This window comes from Fopius arisanus, unplaced genomic scaffold, assembly GCF_000806365.1.
Source record: "Fopius arisanus strain USDA-PBARC FA_bdor unplaced genomic scaffold, ASM80636v1 scaffold00044, whole genome shotgun sequence".
NCBI classification, from domain to species: Eukaryota; Metazoa; Arthropoda; class Insecta; order Hymenoptera; family Braconidae; genus Fopius; species Fopius arisanus.
In genome coordinates, this window is record NW_011887783.1 from 407,195 (window position 1) to 425,021 (window position 17,827).

At 38.9% G+C, this 17,827-nt stretch overlaps 1 protein-coding gene across 4 annotated transcripts in view; it reads left to right on the top strand.

Moving 5' to 3' along the window:
* Positions 1 to 236: 236 nt before the first annotated feature.
* The window catches only part of SoxN (SoxNeuro), a 56,765-nt gene continuing 39,174 nt past the window's right edge, over positions 237 to 17,827 (top strand). For 2 of the 4 annotated variants that reach the window (XR_892219.1, XM_011305685.1), the window contains exon 1: positions 237 to 2,470. Coding sequence is in view for 3 of the 4 variants with exons in the window: in XM_011305685.1 (XP_011303987.1) it covers positions 1,116 to 2,470 (1,355 nt within the window). In the remaining variant the exon portion in view is untranslated. Of the gene's footprint in view, positions 2,471 to 3,044; positions 5,220 to 17,827 lie in introns of those variants that run through there. The other 2 variants (XM_011305687.1, XM_011305686.1) reach the window with 2 other exon arrangements.

Sequence of the window (17,827 nt, forward strand, 5' to 3'; positions counted from 1 at the left end):
CGACGTCAGGGTATGGGTTAACACCAGGTGGTGGGGCGGGGGGAAGGTTCGTGATGGAGTGGGGGTTCCAGCGTTCGGTTCTCCTCGTGTTCGCCGTGTGTTCACGTGCATCGGAAGAGGACGGAGTGAACGCTGGTTGCAGTGGTGGGGGATGGGGATGGGGATGGGGATGGGGGGGGGAACTCGGCACCGACCGCCTCGGCAGGAAGTGAGCCCCGAGATCGTGATGAGTGGGACCCCAAGGCGAAACCTACAAATGCTCAGACGGTTCCGTTCTTCCGAGGAGAGTGGAGGTCCATTCTTTGGCGTTTTCAAAATACAAAAAAATCATTCCGAGCATTATTGAAAACAACAACAATTGTGCGCGACTATTTTAAAACGCTTCATATTTATTATCCAGGGATAAATTTAATAAACATTCTATGCAATTTTGGTTTTTTTTAAATATTAATCGAGATAGCAGAGTGGTGAAATAAAAAAAGTGCACACGATTGCCATTGTGAACTTCAATAAGGAGTTATTAATTCAACGGAGTGAATGAAAGTGTGCGATAAAGAGGGGAAAAAAACAAAAAAGGGGATTTTAAGACGGAGATACTGGGAGCGAGAGAAATAACGAGGCATTTGAGTGCGTGAACGTTTCGCTTTGCGATATATTTGTTTACCTCGGTTGAGGATTGAGACTGAAATTCGCGGAATCAGTTCGAGGACGATTTAGTGTGATGTTCATAAGTATAACGTCGGTGGCTCATTCCCCCGGCTGTAAACTTGTGTATACCAGTGACGATTTCAATCGTGTACACTCGTGTTGACGATTTAGATAAAGCTGAATAAGTTTTTGAGAATAAGGGACAATATCAGATGATATGTGTGAGGATTACGAGGAGTATAAACTACCAGTGAGGAGTTGAATTGAGAAACAATAGCCGTTGAATCACCAGTGATTATTGAGCTAGAGGACAATTTTAAAGACACCGTATTGAGTTCTCGAAGAATTCGCATACGTGTTTTTTTTTTAAAGATAGATCATTGATAAACGAGTGGTGAAAAAAGAAATTTGATTGACCAAGGTACTATTAAAAAGGCGGCAAACTGTACGGCCACAGGGAGGAAGACATGCTAACGATGGAGACGGATTTGAAGGGCGGCAGCCTTCACGGCCAAATGCCGCCGCATCCACACCAGGGTGTATCCCCAATGGGTCATCACACAGGAGTATCACCATACGGTGCCCTAGGCTCGATAGTTCACAGTCCAGCCTTGTCATCGGGGTCACCACCTAGTTCAGGTGGTCTGAGTGCCCTGACCCTTCAACATCATCACCAGGCGCAACAGCACCACTACGCATCGATGCAAGCTGTCCAACAACAGCAACAGCAACAGAGTATGCACAGCTTGGCACAGCAACAGGCTGCAGCACATCATCCCCATCAGCAGTCGCAATCGCAAGCCCCTTCGCAGCAGTCAAATCCTGGCCAGCAGCATCAAGCGCCCAACAACAACAACAGCACCAACAAGAACAACAACATTGATCGCGTCAAGAGACCGATGAATGCATTCATGGTGTGGTCGAGAGGACAGCGTCGTAAGATGGCACAGGAGAATCCAAAAATGCACAATTCCGAGATATCAAAGCGTCTTGGAGCCGAGTGGAAGCTTCTCAATGAGACTGAGAAGCGTCCGTTCATCGACGAAGCGAAAAGGCTGCGAGCTGTTCACATGAAAGAACACCCTGATTACAAATACAGACCGAGGAGGAAAACCAAGACTCTAATGAAGAAGGACAAGTTTCCACTTGGTTCTGGAGTTGGGGGTGTTGGAGGTATGTTGGGGGTTGATCAGCGTCAAGTCAGTGGTGGCGGTGGACCACAGCAGAGTCAGTTGCCAAGGGATGTTTATCAGATGCCCAATGGTTACATGCCTAATGGATACATGATGCATGATCCGACGGCTTATCAGCAGCATGCCTATGGTGGACACATGGGTGCTGCTGCTGCTGCGGCTGCTGCTGCTGCTGGATATCCACGGTACGATATGAGCCATCACATGGGTGGTGGCAGTCCAAGTCCCATCAATAGTTACATGAATGGATATGGAGGATATGGCACAACAACTGTACCTGGAGGCTCACCATCACCATATCATCAGGCACAACCCGGATCGCAGATGTCGAGTCACAGTCCTAGTGGCAGCAGCATCAAGTCTGAACCAACGAGTCCAGCAAGTGGTGGTATTCATACACCAACACCAACTGGTACGAGTACATCGAGCAATCCAGTCGTTAAGAGGGAGTACATGGCACAGCAACAGGGACAACAACCACAGGGGGATTTGAGACAGATGATCTCCATGTATCTGCCGCAGAGCGGTGAACAGGGAGTTATACAACACTCGGCTGGGGTTTACTCACCTGGACCATCACCAGATCCACTGGCACAGCATCATTCGGTTATACCACCGCTCACTCACATGTAAGCTTTCTTTATATTTTACATTTATTCATTGTTGGTGGCAAATTATCTTTTTATCAACCATTTTTTGAATTGCCACTTGTGGGTGGAATCGATGGATATTTATTATTTGGGACCAAATATTTCAGTTGACAAATTATTCTTTAAATGCAGAAATGAAGAAATTGTAATTTAAGGAATGGTTGAGTAAAAGATTTTTCTCCACCCGTAGATTTCTTGTAGAAATGTAGATTCTTGGAGAGTCTTGATGTACACGATACAGACACTTATTTTTCAACATGATTGAGTTTATATTGACGTTTGTCACTCGAGTTTGTCAGTACCAAATTCTTATTAACTTTACCATCATCTCCAGTTCTTTTCTCCTCATTGTTTGAAGTCGTCCTTCTGCTTTTTCCGCTTTATTATTTGATCATCTATTTATTGCTGCATGAAGGGTCTCACGAGTCTGGCTCTGACCGTTTTTCAATTTTTTTTTCAATCTTTGCATATGATAATTGTTTGTTTTTCAAATGATATTATTTATTTTTCAATTGAAGAAAAAGCTAACGAAAACATAACACTAATCTCGTAGGATAGCTTAGACGCGGATGGACTGAGGCCTGCCAGGGATCTTGTGAAGCATACAGGGATAGTCGTGGGGAAATGATCGAAAATATTAATAAATCGATAGACAGATGATTCCGGATTTATGAAAAAAACAGTCTAAAATACACGAGTAAAAGTGCGGGGAGAAACTGAGAAAAAGTTAATTGAGAGAGAAAAAAAAGGGTTGGAAAGAGGGCACGTGGGAGCCTGCGGAACAGCAAAAACACGTTTCCACAGAGAGGATTTAAACGTCGAGGGAGCGAATCATTCTCAAGCATCGTCAGCCTCAACTTGTTCATCAGTTTCATGCTGAAAAAAAAGAACCAAAAAAAAAAATCCAGAACACAAAAAAAATCAACTGGAGAAGAAAAAAAAAATCAACGAAAAGAGTAGAAAAAAAAAGAAACCGAAATGTTCACTCGAAATTTTCGCTGCGGAAACGAGTCTCTTCCGCAAACTCCCACGTTAAATCTTGAAGAGCCATTCAGTGAAGAATAAAAAAACAGAAAAAAACGTCAATACAAGTAAATTTAAAGAAACAAATAAAATGAAAGAGGGAGAAATAAAAGTAATCGTATATTACGGCCAGACTCGTTTTCCTCCAGTAACCACTGTGATAATAACAATAAACGCGCTTCAGTATGATCGAACGAACGGGGAAACGAACCGGCATAAATGTGTGTGTTTTTTTTTTCTTCCCGAGGGAGGATAAAATGACGAAAAAAAGCGAAGAGACAAAATGAAAAAGCAAGAAAAATTGATTAAGAATGAGAGAAATAGGGTCGTGGCTGGGAATGCGACGTGAAGTTTAATTAAATATAATTAAAATTAATCTTACTGTAAATATTATTTATAAATATAGTATACATAGATTAATTAAACCTGCGTGTATATATTATATATTAGTTCTCTTGCAACCGGTATTAGACGAAAGAGAATCAAATAATGAGGAAGAATTGAAAGAGACTCGTGTCGGATTCCGTGGAAATCATCAGATTAACATGAATTTAAGAGAAAAATACGTTTTCGTCCCACCCCCGTGTGTGTAAATACTTAATCCGATATTAAAAAATTTTAAACTTGAGAAAATTGAAAAGAACACAAAGTATATATGAAATATATATCGAAGATGATTGAATATATTCGAGGACAGACGTTTATATTATCATTTATCATTAATATTAATTGTGTCATAATCACATCAGTGCCCTTACATAATCTTTAATTATTAATCATTAATTATGAACTATTATTCAATATCATAATATTATGAATGCTCATTATTGTTTTCATTTTTTTTTTTAACCACCCTCTTATTTTCCTCTCCGCTCTCCTCAAATCACTCACAAATCATTCAAGTATTATTACATTATGCATTAAGTTAATATTATTTCTCTCGCACTATTAACATTTTGTTCTTCTGTTGGACGATATATTTGTCATTTACTGATCCATGACTGTGATCCCATAGGACCTATCGGACGACGTTTGCCCCATTTTTTTATCCCTACGCGCAAGAACTTCGAGCGCTTGAACTCTAGAATAGAGTTGTAGAGATAAAAATTATCACACGACATCACACACACTCACATGAGGACAGAGCGAGAGAGTGAGAGAGATAAAAAAAAAGATGGAGAGTAAAAAGGAAAATTTAAGTTATTGCGATGATGCTCGAGGGGTGGTGATAAGGCGGACACCATGTTGTTTTTTTTTATTATTATTATTATTTGGCGCGAAATTCGAACACGAATTTGGTTGAATAACAGTTGATTGAATACAGAAAATTGATGAAGAGAAAACCGAAAAAAAAACCATTAAATAAAAGGATTAATGAAATATAATAGATAGATATGTATGTTTTTTTTTTCCTTTATTATGTATGATGTTTGTATATAGACGAGCACACACTTGGCTGCGTGTAGATTATCGATTGGAAAGAAACTAGAGAGAATAGTTGTGAACAAAATTTAATTAATATTAAACGATAATGATTATCAAAATTATTTGCATTTGAAATATGTTTTTTCCTCTTTCCTCAATCCCGTTTTTGATTCTCTCTTGCTCGGTGGATTCACATCTCCCAGTGTTCGCCGGTCATTTATTTTATTATTTATTTGAGAGATTATGAATTGAGGGGAATACATTGAAATGTTGTGGACGGGGGGAAGGAAGATTCTGAGAGAAAAGAGATTGTTTCATGTGAGAGTTGTCTCGTAATCAGAGAGGCTCATGTACAGAATATATAATCACTTCTTGGATATTCTAGATCCCAGGAAATATACCCTGTATATATCATGTTCTCATTGTCCTGGAGCTCAGCCTCTGGCTTACGAAAAATATTATATAATTCATTAAGTGCATTTAATTGTGTTTTCAATTTTACGTAAATACCCGTACATGAGTCATACATCCTGTTCATGAGACTTACAATTCAATGGTTGAAATGATCCCTGGGAGGCGAAATTTATCAGGTAATTATGAATAAACAGAAATTAATTAATTTTCTAAATTTTTGGAAAAATCCATTTCCCCACTCCCCGTGTAAAAAAAATTGTAAAGGAATATTTTTTCCAAATTTTCAAAAAATTTCTGGAAAACTTCAGAAAATTTTTTTTTTTGAAAAAAAAAATCGGGAAATAAAACAATTGTATTTTTGGGAAATGTTTTGAAAATTTTTCTTATTTAAATTTTTGAAAAATTTTTCAAAACCTTTCCCAAAAATAAAATTGTTTAGTTTCCTAATTTTTTTTGTTTCAAAAAAAAAATTTTCTGAAAAGTTTTCCAGAAATTTTTGGAAAATTTGGAAAAAATATTCCGATTACAATTTTTTTTATCCGGATCTTCAACGATTGAATTATATTACTACTATATCAATTCGAAAAATTACTCCGAAAAAATAATAAACAAACAAAAGTGCAGAGTAATGAATTTTTTTACTTTTCAAGTGCTTTCAATTATCCGCATTTGCTTAATAAGCCCTCAGCAAAGAGGTCCTCGCTTGCTGGTGAACTAAACCTCCTCTGCTTCCAACTCGCCTTGCCAGCACGTTCCTGCGATAAAAATGTTCATAAATACAGGCGACAAGGTGCTTTTCTTTACTTAGAACGAATTATAGCACCGCTTGTGCCACAAGTCTTTCATCGCGAGAATTATTCTTCGGAAAAATCCGGGGTTGGATGATAATAAATATTGTTCATTCCGTCACGAATTTCTTTGAAGTGGTTTTTTCCCTCGAACATTTCGACAATTCGGTCAGTACAATTTTTTATCAATAGAAGAATAAATTTTTTATCAATAGAAAACTCCTCCCAACTCTAACTCCTCCAAATTGAGATCAATTTTACTGTGACATTTATCATTTCATGACATTTCAGACATTCATGACTGGATACATAGCAACAAATTTTTTTCTGCCCTCTATTCTCCTGGATTTGTTCTCTGAGTTATTAATTTATTCATTTCCCTAGGGTCTGCCTACTTGAAAGTACACCTCACTTGTAAACTTGTTTTGTATTCGTGTCTGTGCCACTCGAGACTCCTCGTACCGGTCAAACAATAATTCGAAGACGATATTTATACAAGACGTCTACGGTTCCAGTCGAGATGTGTCCTATGACGTCACGTCCCTCATTCATTCATGAGTTTCAATGTTATGTTATTCTTTAATGAAACAGAAAATTGAGGTTTCCATCTGGGTTGATAAGACCCGGGATTATCGAAGCCATTCAATTAATCCACTCAGCAGTGAATTTATTTTCAATCATTCAAGTGCAGTTAAGGTTTGTCGAACGATTGAAGATTATGCAAAACTAATCTCTGTGAAAATATTGATTTTGCCTTGTCAATTTACCAGGTAATGTTTGTTGTCTGTTTGCACAGAGAAATTCCTCATTTTTTATCAGGTGTTCCATCGTGTTTATAAAGCGATCTATCCCGAATTATAATAAGAAATTACGACAAAATGTGCGAGAATAATTTTTATTGGTAATTCAGGGTGTATCATTTGCGATAGGAAAGAGAATTTTTGTGATGGATAGTTGGTAGCTTGTAGGCTTGCATTTCCAGTGGGTTTCTGCGAGTGTGTAATTTATTTCATAAAAAAATTTTCTGAAAAATTTTCCAGAAATTTTTTGAAAATTTGGAAAAAATATTCCCATTACAATTTTTTTTTACCCGGATCTTCAACGATTGAATTATATTACTACTATATCAATTCGGAAAATTACTCCGAAAAAATGGTAATGGTAATGTTTGTGGTTTGTTTGTACAGAGAAATTCCTCATTTTTCATCAGGTGTTCCATCGTGTTTATAAAGCGATCTATCCCGAATTATAATAAGAAATTACTTAAAAATGTGCGAGAATAATTTTTATTGGTAATTCAGGGTGTATCATTTGCGATAGGAAAGAGAATTTTTGTGGTGGATAGTTGGTAGCTTGTAGGTTTGCATTTCCGGTGGGTTCCTGAGAGGGTGAATTTCGCACGGGAACGGAAACGAGACGGGATAGGTGTCTCGAGGTTTTATACGGCGACGCCGGGGGTACAAAAGCGAAGAACTTAAACTGAGAATGAGGAGAAAAAAAAAAAGCCATGGGGGAAATAAAAGTTGAGAAGTGACAGAGGAGAGGAGGTAAATATGTGAGAGAGCCCCCGAAGCGATCGTTGCGGACTGGTTCGACTAGCTACGGGGTCAGTTTATCGCAAACAAATGGGTTACGCTCTTTTATGGCCGTATTTCACTGGAATTTATTGTTTATTATTCCACCGTACCATGGGATGATATAGGGCCCATGTTTGCCCGTGCGTTGCGTTAATGTCGTTAATAGTTCCACCGGTTTCACGTCGCAAACTCGTCTCGTTATTGTTTTCCACAATTTTTCTATTACACTCCCTGATTTTCAACTTGACTAGAACAATTATTTGTGTAAAAAATAAATACTGTTCCTCCAAGAAGATATTCCTCCGTGATTACTCCAAGTCAACAGCGATAATTGATGTCTGCCGACTAGTTAAGTGTCCTGACTAGCTCTAATGCTTGATTCGCATGATGCGACAAAGTCCCTTGGCACGAGGGTCTCACCTCTTTGTATTTCAACATAACATGTTTAATCCACTTCACCCCACCAACTCCTTTCCAGCGATTGTAATCAACCACCGATTTGTCGTAATTTCAGTGTTCACCTCTTCGTCTCGAGAAGAAAAAAAAAATATTAATAAATAATGAATACGAAAAATAATAAAATAGGTGCAGACACGCTTATCGCCACCTCTGGTCACGTGCCCCGAGTAGGTGAGGAAATTATGGGGGAGGCATTTAATTTTCTCTGATTGATCTCCAGTTAAGTCGAGTAAGAAAATTAAGTCATTCCCTCCAAATATTATTTTTATTGATTTTACAATTATGATTATAACTGTTATAGAGTTGATATATTTTTTTTCATATCTAAGGGCACTTGTACCTCATTGAAACTCACGTGTGCCACAACATCTGGAGGAAGCGTTGGTTGTCACCACCTATGTCCACAAACCAACTCCTCAGTCTCTAAAAACGAAGAGAAAAAAAAAAAGAATTTAATCCATTTGTATTCATTCGCACCGGTTCGACATCGTGTAATGCCGAGAGAAATCGAACAGCCGTGCAAATATATATCCGTACGCTAAATGCGATAACGTGTATTTGATATTGAACGCAGAATAAGGCGAGTCTAATGCGAAACTACGGAAATTCACGGGCGCTTGTGTGTGCATTTGATGACGGAGGTTTTAAGATATATAGGTACTACATGGGCAATTTTGTGATAATACTAGCCATTCATGAAGAGACCTCAAAATACTGGGCTCTTATCCTCTCAATCCTCCTCAAGGTCGGTATTCCGATTTTTTTTACCCGGCGATTGAGACCCACAAAAATATTCAGCTTCGAATATTTTTTTTTTGTGTGATGTAACAATTGAGCTATTAAAAAAGACAATTACTTGGTGATTTTCGTGAGTAAAAGTAAGTGTTGGCACCTGTGATTTTCAGGGTCTTATTCGCCCCTTGTAGAGTGGATGATCTCGCAAATTAATTGAGGCGCATCCACGCGCACCTTCTTCGTGGCTTCAAACCTACTATATCTCATTTACTCTTCCAACTACTCTCAAGAAGAGTTCCCATCTCGCCTGTGAAGAGATTGCAATTTTTCATGCCCACTAATCGACTCGACGTAGCGCATCCTGCCTCGGGAACATCATCAGTGTAATTTTCGTCAGATGATTCTGGGGGAAAATCGCGGATGAATATAACGTATTGAGAGATGGATTACTGATATCAACGTAAATGGGATTGAATTGATGATAAGTGGAGAGGATGATAAATAGAAATTTGTTATTATTATCATGTTTATCATTTCAGTACGATAAAAAAGTTGAGAGTGTCAATTTTTCGCTGGATTCGCGATCAATAGAATCGATTCGTCTCGTCACGCCGTGTGTAATTTATTTCATAAAAAAATTTTTTACGCATGCTTCCCGGTAATTAAATAAAAGTAGATCGATTGCGCGTTATCTCCAAATCACGGCGATTCACTTTCCAATGATAAAAAATTTATTGCAATTACGTTTGAATTTTCTGAAGAAAGCAAAACGAAATCCATTGAAATTATCGATTTTCCAAGTTTATCTTATCAGTAAAAAATTTATAAAACTATAATTTAATCAATGAATATAAATTATTTAACGGGGAAAATTTTAAAGGGATTTCAAGACTATTTTAAACGCAACAGTCGGTTAATCGTGCATAACACGCGGGGTTAACAATGCGCCACTTAACGCTGCCGTAATGGCGCATCGAAATGCCAGGGTAATCTAGTAAATCAATCGCATATAGCAAGGTGAACAAAGTGAATGGGCGCATGATAATCCAGTGTATCACCACCGAAAGAAAGACTGTCACATCGAATCCGAGGGATTAAACAACAATGAAGCTATTAAAAAATTACACATAAAATTTATAACAAATTTGACGTATGAATTTTTCAAGAATTTTTTTCCCCACCGTTTTATTTTCTTTTCTCATACCTCTCATCTACTCAGACAAGTAGAGATGGGATATTCACACCTCTGATGTAGGGGAGTCTGTGTTGGTGTCTAAATATAGATAGGATAGTAATGATTCATAGGAATATTTCTTCGGCTGCCTGGTGTGTTCAGGTATATGAGCTGAAAAAAAAATGTGCTCCACTCCTGCGCTACCTGTCGGTTACGGGAACCCCAAGGGCCATATGTGAACATCGGTAGGTCTCGGTATTATTCAGGGGCTCTTTTCATTCGATTAATTTAATTATCACTGTGAAATCTCAAGGGTGTGGGTGGGAGTGGGCGGTAATACATACATGTGAGCTATCTTAATTATTTTTGACGGTCATCTCGTATTTTATTACAGTGTTTTACGAAAAATTCCTTTTTTTCTTGTATTTTAAAATGACAAACGCCAGGAGTTGAACTTTCTTTTCTTCGTGACTATAAATCATTTTCAATAAATTTTCACGTAACACTGGCGTTTTCCTGTCCTTTGTCTGGTGAATACTAAATTTTTGACGTATCCTTGGGAATATTTTCCCTCATCTACTGTAAATATTATGCAACTCCTTTGTGTCTCCGTTAGGACGATATTCTTCAATTTGTTACGGTTACACCAGTATAATATGAAATAGTTGTCCTAATTTCAGAGTTTCGAGTTCGGTGGAAGGGTAGGGTTCATCCTCAGGGGGTAACCAAATGAGGGACAACTGCCCAATATCTCTTTCAAATACAAGAGTCAAAGTATCGACGAGTAATTTTTTTTTTTCGACTTTTTTAAAGCTGAAATGAGAGAAGAAAAATAATTGAAATAAAAAACATCAGCAGAAGGTGCAAATCACGGACTCATCGAGGTGGCATGGTTGAAAAATAATAGCCTGGAATAAAATTTTAAAATGCCAACTCAATAATTGTTTTTATCCCCCTCATAGCGTCTTATCGCATTTTTAGCTCGTGCGAATCAGCGATTACTGGTAGGTGATAAGGATGCAAAAGGCAAATGAGAGCGAACGCCTCAACTCCTCGTCAATCCGCAAATTCCGAGTCAACGGAATGCAACTCACTCGTAATCGCCGTATCGAGATTCGTTCGAGATATTCACGCCTCGGTGGTCAGACCTGACGTGCCATAGCCTCAGTCTTATGGTTCCCCCTGTAGTTTCAATGATAACTTGGCGTCACGCCAAGACACTCAATTCCCTTAAAAATCATTTTTTATCCATGGAAAAATATCGGTAATTTAACACCTGAGTTTCCGCCCAATTTGTTGTGATTTTAACGATTAATTAATCGCACTAATGGAGTGAAAGGGGAAGGAAATGGTGACTACCTTCGCTCCGATTGTTCATCTTTTATTCATCCCGGCTGAAGTGCCTTAATATCAAAGACAGAAAAAGCAGAATAAATAAAAATCCACGTTTACCAAATAAATATCATCGAAAATAATCGAAGACTCCTCGATACCTCCACCTCTCATCCTCCAATAAATCAATAAAAATTGAAATAAAACTCGTCGGAACACTTAAGACTGGTCTGACCCAGTCATGGTCCCTGGATTTTATTTTCATTGGAGCCGGTTCACTCGGCTGCAGGATTATCAAGCTCTTCGTTTGCTCTCCATATATATTTTTTGCAATTCATTTTCCCATTTTTTTTTTTTTTTCAACTTTTTGCGGCCGAAGTCTCGCGCAAACCCCGGCATTCCTGGGTGGGGCCAGCACAGCAGCCACAGCACCAGGCAGTAAATCATCTCCTACGGGTGACTTCTATCTCACTTCACTTGGACTATATGATGGGCTGTACACATGGGGAAACGAGGGAGAGAGATGTACAGAGTGGAGAAGGAAGAGGTGGTGGTGGGTGGGTATGTGTGCCTGGTAGTTGCCACCATTGGCCATAACAAACCTCTCTCGCACCATAACTCCACGTGACACACGGTTTATTGCCAATGTACTCTAGCCCACCCCCCAATAATAAATTCCTTCTGCCACTGTGGAACTACCTCTATTTGGACATTGTCATCGTTATCGCTAATGATTTTCCGAATCCGTTCAACTATATCCGCATTTTTAGTGGCTCTCATATATGTGTATTTTTTTTTCCCCTGCAATGATAACGTTTAAGGAGTCAAAACATTTTATGGAATCAAATCCATCATTTTTTTACGTCCTTTTTTTTATTTTTAAACCCCCCGGGTTAAAAAAAAATTGTAATCGGAATATTTTTTTTTTAATTGTCAAACAATTTCTGGAAAACTTTTCAGAATTTTTTTTTTTGGAACAAAAAAATTGGGAGAGAAAACAATTGTATTTTTGGGAAATGTTTTGGAAAATTTTTCAAAAATTTTTTTCGGAAATTTTTTAAAATAATTTTCTTGAAGATTTTGCGAATATAATTTTTTTTTTATTATACGTGGTTTACTTACTTTTTTAATTTTTCAATATTCTCAAAAAATACGCTATCTAAATCATAAAAAAAAATTTCCTATTTAAATTTTTGAATAATTTTTCAAAACCTTCCCCAAAAAAAAATTATTTTATTTTCCGATTTTATTTTTGTTTCATAAAAAAAAAATCTGAAAAGATTTCCAGAAATTTTTTGAAAATTTGGAAAAAATATCCCGATTACAATTTTTTTTGGGGCCCATCGATATTATAAATTGCATAGCACCCTGGTAGGGGGGTAGGAGCTGAAAATAAATTGATAACAACTTTTTGAATAGCAATTTGAGAAAACGATTCTCTCTCGTGTCCCAAAATTCGTATTTATTATCGCAAATTGTTCAGTTACCGCGAAAAAAATTATCCCAGAAAATGGACCCCCTATTCGCCAATCGAGTACTTGAGTAAACAACTAGTAATTAGGACTATGGGGCTCGTCGAGCCCGTGACGAGTATCACTGGAGGACCATGTCCGACATCAAAACCCATCAGTCCACCCTCTGCACACTTTCCTCCTCCTTTTCCTCCCCCATTTTTTTAAACCCGAGTTTGTGGAAGAAAGACACAACGATATCCACAGTTCAACGAGTGTTTGCTGTACGCTCCGTGTCCGTTTGGTTGCCTATGGGTTTCGAGTGGTAGTTCCTCGTTTTCCGAACCCAGAGCCTGAAGTGTTTGCCCATTCTCTCGCCTTGGCTCAACGATTTTGTCAGAATTTCTGACCCACCTTTGTGTATTGTTGCATGTCAATGCTGCATTCTATCCACTGATAAACCAGAAAATGATATATAATACAATAATGCGATAATACGATAAAAATTGTTGGAATTCACTCTTGGCACTCTTGATAATAAATAGAAGTGCTCAACAGTGTTACATCGGTACTGAGTAAGTGGGTATAATTAATACCCGGGAGAGTACTAATTCCTCCGAGGTGAATTAACATACCCCGGAAAAAGGGCCATCGATGATTCTCTTGTCTGTGAAAAGGAAGCCCCCAGTTTGTGGTTAAATTAGAGTCACTTTCCCAAGTACTTCCACTAACGTATGAATATTCACAGCGACATTGGTGAAATTCATGCCAAAGGGAATGCTCTCTCGTTTCCATCGTCTCCGGACGACTAAAACGCCACGGACAAACGTGTCTGGGTTTGCCCGAGTCATTTAGCACAGCATTTATGCGCCGGTCCCATAAAATAAATCAAAAGCCAAACGGATATTACAATGACAATGGGCGAATAAAAAAAAATAATAATAATTCGCGAGGGAGAGGGTGAGGAAGCAACTTGGAGATACTCACACTGAAAGCTCACAAAATCATGCCACGAAACTCTTGTTTATTGCGCAAAATATCATTTAATATATTTATCGGTGTTTCTTTTTTGGTTTAAAAAATTCACCCCTCGTACTCACCAGCGAGTTATGAAAATTATTTGTTGAGGGGGGGCACTCGCTCGCTCGAGTATACTCGTGCAAATTCGAATGGTTGAGGACCAGAAGGGAAAATAAAAATGGGGAATATTAATTGGGAGGTGGTTGCACGTATTACGAGCCACTCCTGGCGCACGACTCACTGCCTTACTAATTCACGCGTAAACCAGTAACCAGGATAATAACATACGAGTTATTCTGGCCGATACCAGTTCAACTATCTTGCTACAAGTATCAAAACTCTCTATGCTTTTTGCTCGTTACCAACCCACGAGGGGGTACTCTTGTTAATTAATGGGGTCGTGTGCAAATGGAAAGCTTTTTCCTTTCATTCTACTTGTGTCTCACAAAATTACTCTTTTTTCCATTCATTTATTCATTTCACTTGATGATTTTTTCGCTTCAATTGGAAATTATATTTTTATTTTTATGATTGTTATGTTGTGACAAAGTGATGGTTTGTTTTGAGAGAATGTAATTCGGTGGAGATGAGGATTCTCTGGGCTTGTTAGGGTGTCTTAAACTCAGTGAGATCTGGTAATTTATGGTGTTAGGCTATTGTCTCAGGAACCGATGGTTAGGCTGGGAAGCAATTAGTCGGCTGTGGTATTGGTCGAAAGATCCTGTGGAAGACGTATGGTCTCTTCAAGACCCACTATCTCCACCCTCAGTTGAGGTGAAGTTGCTCTCTCAGGTCTAGACATCTCTATCCCGTGATTACTCAGGGCTTCCGAGTACCTAAGGGGAAGATTTCTTCATGATATTTTAGGAAAAATGGGGGATATTCGATAGCTCGACGGGTACTAATGGATCCATTGAAAGTGTCACCAGATATTTCGTTATGAATTGCATAATACAATGGACTCCTTCGCTAAAATTTCTCCACATCGTTTTTGTTTTATTCAATTTTTTTTTTTATTCCCAATTTTTTATGTGTACTTGTTGCATACTGAATTATAATTGAATAAAGATTGAATCTAATGTTCTGAATTGAGAGGAGGAACGGGAAAATTACAGTGACAGATGATGCCGGAAAGTGAGAACCTGAAGAGTATCATGGCACTGGACCCAAGAGTGTCAAAGACAAATTTGTAAAAGGGGGAAATGGAAAAAAAAGGAGAAAGAGTGCTTAGGGTCTCCCCTCAGGATGTCGCACGGGATATCATATTACCTGGTGTATTGGAGCCCCGGATGGCAACATGGGAATCTCGGACGATCGAAGCGCAACTTCAGGTTGCACTTGCCACTGCAATCGATACTCGGAATCTCTGTGCATGGGGTCTCGTGATGGGATAATTGCCATTTCCGAGGTTTCGGTTTTAACCGTAAACCACATTTTGTCATGAATCTTTAAAAAATCCGTGATATTTTTCCTTAACACAATAAATTCCCACAATTCACCTCCTAAATGCGAGAACACGAAAATTCGACTAGCAATCCTCCACAAGTTCATGTTTCAAAAATTAAAAGCTTTGTGTCTCTGTGTACGTGAAACAAATATTTCGGTATCACTCCCACGTTCAATCACCTACAAACTTGGTTACAGCATTATTAATTAGATTTATCGGATAGGAGTGCTCACTGACGGTGGTAATTTGGCACGTACACCAATGGAGTCCAGATGTCGAACTCTGTACTGACAGTCTAGATTAATTTTATCATAATAGGACAAGTTTAAGTTGCGTGAAGGATATTTTCAAACGATATCGTTTTTTTCAGATTCACTAAAGTGGAAAAGCCAATACGAATTTTTGACTGTTCAAATATTTACAGTAATGAAATTCTTAGTAATGAAATTCTTTCTTTGCAGATCGAGAAATGAATTTTTGATTTGACTCGTATGGTAATACTGGATTGGGTATTTTGCCTGTGGCTTAACCAGCGAAATGAATAGTTATTTATCTGCAACGAGGGCATATGTACACGGGCGAAGTGACCCCCTGGGTGTATACATGCCAACGGAGACACGGTGGGTGCACTCGGGTCGTAGAGTGTCGCAGTGCAACCTCGAGGGCGTCGTCGGCTACCGTGACCGAACTCAATCTGCCCATGAACACCGATACCCTAGCCACCGACATCGTCGCGTGTCCCCCAGCCTCTCCACAATTTTTAACCCCCCAATCCTCACCCCATCCTTTCTCTCATTGCTCTAACATTTTATGCGTACAATCATAAATTACGCGACTCCAGAGTCACGAATGCTAAGATGTCAGCACGGCATGCGCTCCTGACAAGTAGAATCCTACCTCAAATCAGAATCCAAGTTTTAATAAAAATTCATAAAGCCACTTGAAATTATTTCAGTGATTACCAAACAATTATCCGAATAATAAAAATTGACATGCTCACCCCAGAGTTACTGAATTGAATTATTTATACTCCATTAAAAATCGCTCACCCTCAAAATAACGATGCCCTAGAGTGCTCGACCCTAAAAAATTTAAAGTAGGAGATAATCTGAAATGTTAGCACATGGAAAGCTCGAGAAAAAAGTGTGGGAGAAGGGTAAAAAGTTAATGGTGCGTTGGGTGGGCGAAGCACTGGGTTTCGGTATGAACGCACGGTAAAGTTAGTGGTTCTGTTGCCCTAACCCGAAATTCTCGACTCTCCTGGATAACTTCAGCTTTTGCCAAGGCCCTTCCCACCTTTCCCCGTTCATTTAACCAACGGCAGTGCTTTCCACCGCTATAAATTCATAAACCTATACAAGTTTGTGACTCCCGCGCGTTCACCCTCCACCGCGGGTCCATCCTCACACTCTCGAAAACGAGACATTCTGTCTCTTTTCCACGCAACTTCTTGGTCTCTTGGTTTTATAGGACAAGGTGGTATGTAGGGTCGAAAACTTGGTCGAGCTGACTCTCTCGCTTCGCCACCTAATAATCCAAAGCCACGAGATGCCAGCGGCAAAACTCCACAGCGAGGTTGTCGAGCTGTCTCGATAAATTCACGAGTAGTTAGTTCACCACCAAGAAACTCCCACCCACCCGCTATATACTATATACATATAGCCTCATTATTCACAACTATATTACCTGGAATTATAAATTTTTAGTCAATTGCAATTGCACTGCTGCTTGAAAATTAATTTGCAATTTTTCAATAGAGATGAATTAAAATTCAAAAGTCAAATATTTGTTCGTATGTTATGTTATTTACAACGTGCAAGTGACGTATCTCCACGAGAGAGAGAGAGAGAGAGAGAGAGAGAGAGAGAGAGAGAGAGAGAGAGAGAGAAATAGAGAGAGTCGCAATTTCTGATGAGTGACTTAATAAATACGTCGTGACGCGTGAATCACGGTCGTTCACCTCAAAATCCATGTTTTTCAATTTTTCCTCACATGACAGTGAAGTGCATCATCCTCACGCTGACAAAGTGACTCTATTTATTGTCATTATCATTATTATATTCCCCTTGTTGTTCTTTTCATCCGCAATTGAAGGCTCGTGTCGCGGCCAATCTGCGCGGAATAATCAATCGGTGGGGATTCTAAATAAAGAAAATGTACACGGATAACCGTTAGACTTCGTGGAAAAGCGTGACTGGCATTGGATGTTCACTATGACGCATCGTGATCGTTAATTTAATTTTGATATGCAAGCTGAATCGCGTTAGTCCACCAAAACAAGACGGGGAAGCTACGAGGAGGCGTGAGTGGAGAGCTCGATGCCCTCTGGGTACAATTCCTCGGTATCAAAATAAAACACCATTTCTTTTTTATTTTATTATTTTTTTTCATACTACTATACGTCCCATGCCACGCGCCTGTCGATTCACACTATCCAGAAATTATCGGTACATCTCGTCACGTATATCTCAGCACGCGACTCTCCGCACTT